General features: G+C 38.3%; 1 protein-coding gene across 3 annotated transcripts in view; it reads right to left on the bottom strand.

Moving 5' to 3' along the window:
• Positions 1-3,173, bottom strand: part of LOC106520859 (homocysteine-responsive endoplasmic reticulum-resident ubiquitin-like domain member 2 protein) — an 8,530-nt gene extending 5,357 nt beyond the window's left edge. The window contains exons 1-5 of one of the 3 annotated variants that reach the window (XM_014013140.1): positions 3,087-3,173; positions 2,393-2,645; positions 1,252-1,329; positions 488-598; positions 182-303 (exon numbers count right to left, since the gene is read on the bottom strand). In XM_014013140.1, coding sequence (XP_013868594.1) covers positions 182-303; positions 488-598; positions 1,252-1,329; positions 2,393-2,539 — 458 coding nt within the window. In that variant the 5' untranslated portion in view covers positions 2,540-2,645; positions 3,087-3,173. Of the gene's footprint in view, positions 1-181; positions 304-487; positions 602-1,251; positions 1,330-2,392; positions 2,646-3,086 lie in introns of all 3 variants that reach the window. The other 2 variants (XM_014013139.1, XM_014013138.1) reach the window with 2 other exon arrangements.
• Between the last annotated feature and the right edge of the window lie 135 nt (positions 3,174-3,308).

Genomic DNA, 3,308 nt, shown 5'->3' on the forward strand with positions numbered 1-3,308 from the left:
TTTGGTATAGCAGGAGTCAGCCATGATTCTGATATAGCCATAACATGTGCTTGTGTCTGAGTAAGTGTTACTTTGAATTCATCCAGTTTACTTTGTTTGGTTTGCTACATAAACAACAACAAAAACTGCAGTTCCAGTGTTGGATTTGACGTGCTGTCAAAGTTTCACCGTCCAAACTTACCTCTGCATAAACTCTGAATACAGCTGGTGATAAGGAAGAGATCCAGCCTGCTGCCTCATCCCATCACTGCTCCCTGCTGCAGACGCCTGTCCATTCTGACTGTTGGAACTTTGAGGGGCCTGCTACCAGAGGAAAAATAAATAAATAAACTGTTCTGAGTATTAGCAATAGTACTGAAATAAGAACACATGACAATTTAAAACCCTCTGGGAGGTCAGGATTACAGCAGGGAAAGCTGTATGATGAAAAGAAATGCGACGATGATGAAATGAATTGAAAGCTGTGACAGGCGTGCTGCTGACCCACCGTGGGACCGGCTGCGCTCTCCCGGGGCTTGTTACTGCGGCTGCGGGGAGGCTTCGGGGAGCTGGGAGGGGTTCTGGAGGCGCACACCAGATGGAGCATATGGTACTCGTCCTGCTGCGGAGACCAGCACAGCTCATTACCTCGCAGAGTCCAAGTATTGCATCTCCTCCAGGACTTTGTCAGGTTAACAATACAGAACTCCTCACAGAACTTTTTAATCTAATTTATAGAGGAATTAACTAAAACAAAGTGCAAAAACTGGTTTTATCAGTATCTGTGCTATTTTTGCAAAAGTTCACAGGGTATGGCTTAAGTTACAAAAGTGTTCCTGGAAATTAAAGGCAGCAAGAAGCAGAAAAACCTAATAGATATGTTACAAAGTCTAACTAAAATGATCATAACGAATAAGTTGCCTCTTTTATTGTCAGTGCAATACAAAAATTAATTATTGATTTGTTTCTTCAGCAGCTGCAGCTTTAACGTGCTTTAAATCCGGTTTATGCAGAAGTATAGAAGCTCTGCTGAATACAACAGTAGCTCTAAAACTTTCATTAAAAAAAGAAAAAAGTTAAAGCTTCCTCTTTCTGCATAACTGCAACAAAGTTTCTCTGGTTCTCATGAATTTGCCTCACAGGATGTTTGCATGCAACTCAGTTTGTTTGTATTTTTTTCTGCCGAAAGAGCTTCAAACTCTAGGAAGTGAATCTTTAACAGACCTCAATAAAACCTCACTGTGTGTAAGGCCTGAGCCTACAAGAACTTACCTTCCTGAGCACATCTTTCAAGGTGAAGTGATCCAAAAGTAGTTTTCCAGAATACACCAGCCTCTGGTCTTTGGAGCTCTAAAACATATAAAATCAAAAATGCTGACAATGAGGAGGCGTAAAACAACAGCATAAACTCTTAAACAAAATATTGTGTTTGAAACTTCTGTTCAAGAAAGAAATTCAAACTAAAGCGAGGATAACTGCAGCATCAAAGGGCAGACAACATGTGTAAGTAACGAGGATGAGATCGTAGTAACCTAAATTGGGATAAGTGGGTCTTAGTAGTGGATTTAACAGCCAGTGCAACAAGGTCAAAATGTGTCCTCATTAAACCTACATTCATTCTACTCTCATTCAAGAATTCAAAATCTCCTCCTTTGAATGCAGACCGATTTGCAGCTAGATTTTTCTCCTTGTTAAAAATATACCACAGTTAATCTTAATTAAATTACACAAACAAAAGCGCAGCGCTCTCAGAGATTACTCCATGGCTTTACTGTGCAGCAGTTTCTCCGTGTGTTTGAAAAGATTACATCAGAACAGGTTCCTAGTAGACAGAACGAACACGATCAGATTAGCAGAACAATACAACAGCAATCTAAATAACTGTAATGTCACATCTACAGATTTCAAGGGTCTTTTCAGCAAAAACTCAATTTCTTTCACTCCACAGTTCTGCACGGCCACAATACATTTCATCAGCAATACAAATCATAAAGAAATAGTAAAACACATACACGTGTGCACAGAAAATTGGGTCTTAGTTGTGTAAGCTCTACTTTACAATAGTTGCGAACCTTTCTCACCAGTCCTGTATGAAACTGCATTTTTGACATTTAAGAAAAGCCAGAAATGCTCTTACACAACTCACTCAGGGTCTGAACTTTTCAAATGTCAAGCAATGCCACCAGATGTTGGGACATTTGGTGGCTCAGCTAAAAGCAAACTATTTTAAGGTTTATAATGAGCTAGAGACACTTGTTACATAAGCTTATTTCAGCAACATCACTATGCTTTACAGCAAACTATATCAACGTAAAAATGCAAACTATGATTGAACTTGTGATTTAAGGATGATCAGTAAGCTAGAGTCAGAATACTTTGTATTTTTTTAATCTTCAGTGTGATGTTTACTCACAGGTTTACTTGGGTAAACATCAGACAGGTGGGCTTTGAGTTTCTCCACAGTCCAGTTCGGGTAACAGTTGATTGTCTGGTCATTGTATTTTTGGTTTGGGGCCCTGATGACAAGGGTAACAGGACTGTCCACAATACCTTGATCCATGACTTAAAAACATTTGTCTTGGATGGAATATGAAATTAGGCAGGCTGTCCGTGTTTTGCTCCCGGTCCAAACAGTTTTTGTTCTTCTCCTCTCAGAAGGCACACAGCTGGAAACAGACAGGTGATAGACTCAACAATAAAACAATTATTATTTGTCTCATTTGCAAAGGGTGAGTAGAAAAATGTAGCCCATGTTTGTTGTTGTTAGCCGTGTGGACGCGTAATGTTGCCAAAATTTTCAAGAAAAATAACGAGCATTTAACAACATTCACTAACAACTACTTTATTATAACATATTAAAGTTGACCATGAAGACACGTTTTGCCACCAAAGGAATGTTTGAAATACAGTATTTTTGTGAAGTAAATCAATGGTAATCTGTCCAGTGTTTAACAACGGGGCTAAGCTAGTGTTAGCTTGGTCGGTTTTCTTCTACAACCTAGTAAATAAAAAAAATGTCATCGTGCATAGCTACCTATAATATCTAAAAGGGATCAAAACTTGTATTCCTGTTTGTTCAAAAGTAACTTTAACCTACGTTTGCCTACCTTTGTTTATCCGCAGCGAACGAAATGTTAAAGCCCTTGTAACTCAAAGCCCATCCCGCTGTTCTTCTTCGTGAGTTTATTAAAGTTTTGAGTACAATGAGTTCTGCTTGTTGCGCCACCAACTGGTCAATAGTGTGGCTCAAGGTTGCATAAAATAAAATAAAATAAAATAAAATAAAATAAAATAAAATAAAATAAAATAAAATAAAATAAAATAAAATA

This window comes from Austrofundulus limnaeus, unplaced genomic scaffold (genome assembly GCF_001266775.1).
Source record: "Austrofundulus limnaeus strain Quisiro unplaced genomic scaffold, Austrofundulus_limnaeus-1.0 Scaffold98, whole genome shotgun sequence".
In the NCBI taxonomy this organism is placed as follows: Eukaryota; Metazoa; Chordata; class Actinopteri; order Cyprinodontiformes; family Rivulidae; genus Austrofundulus; species Austrofundulus limnaeus.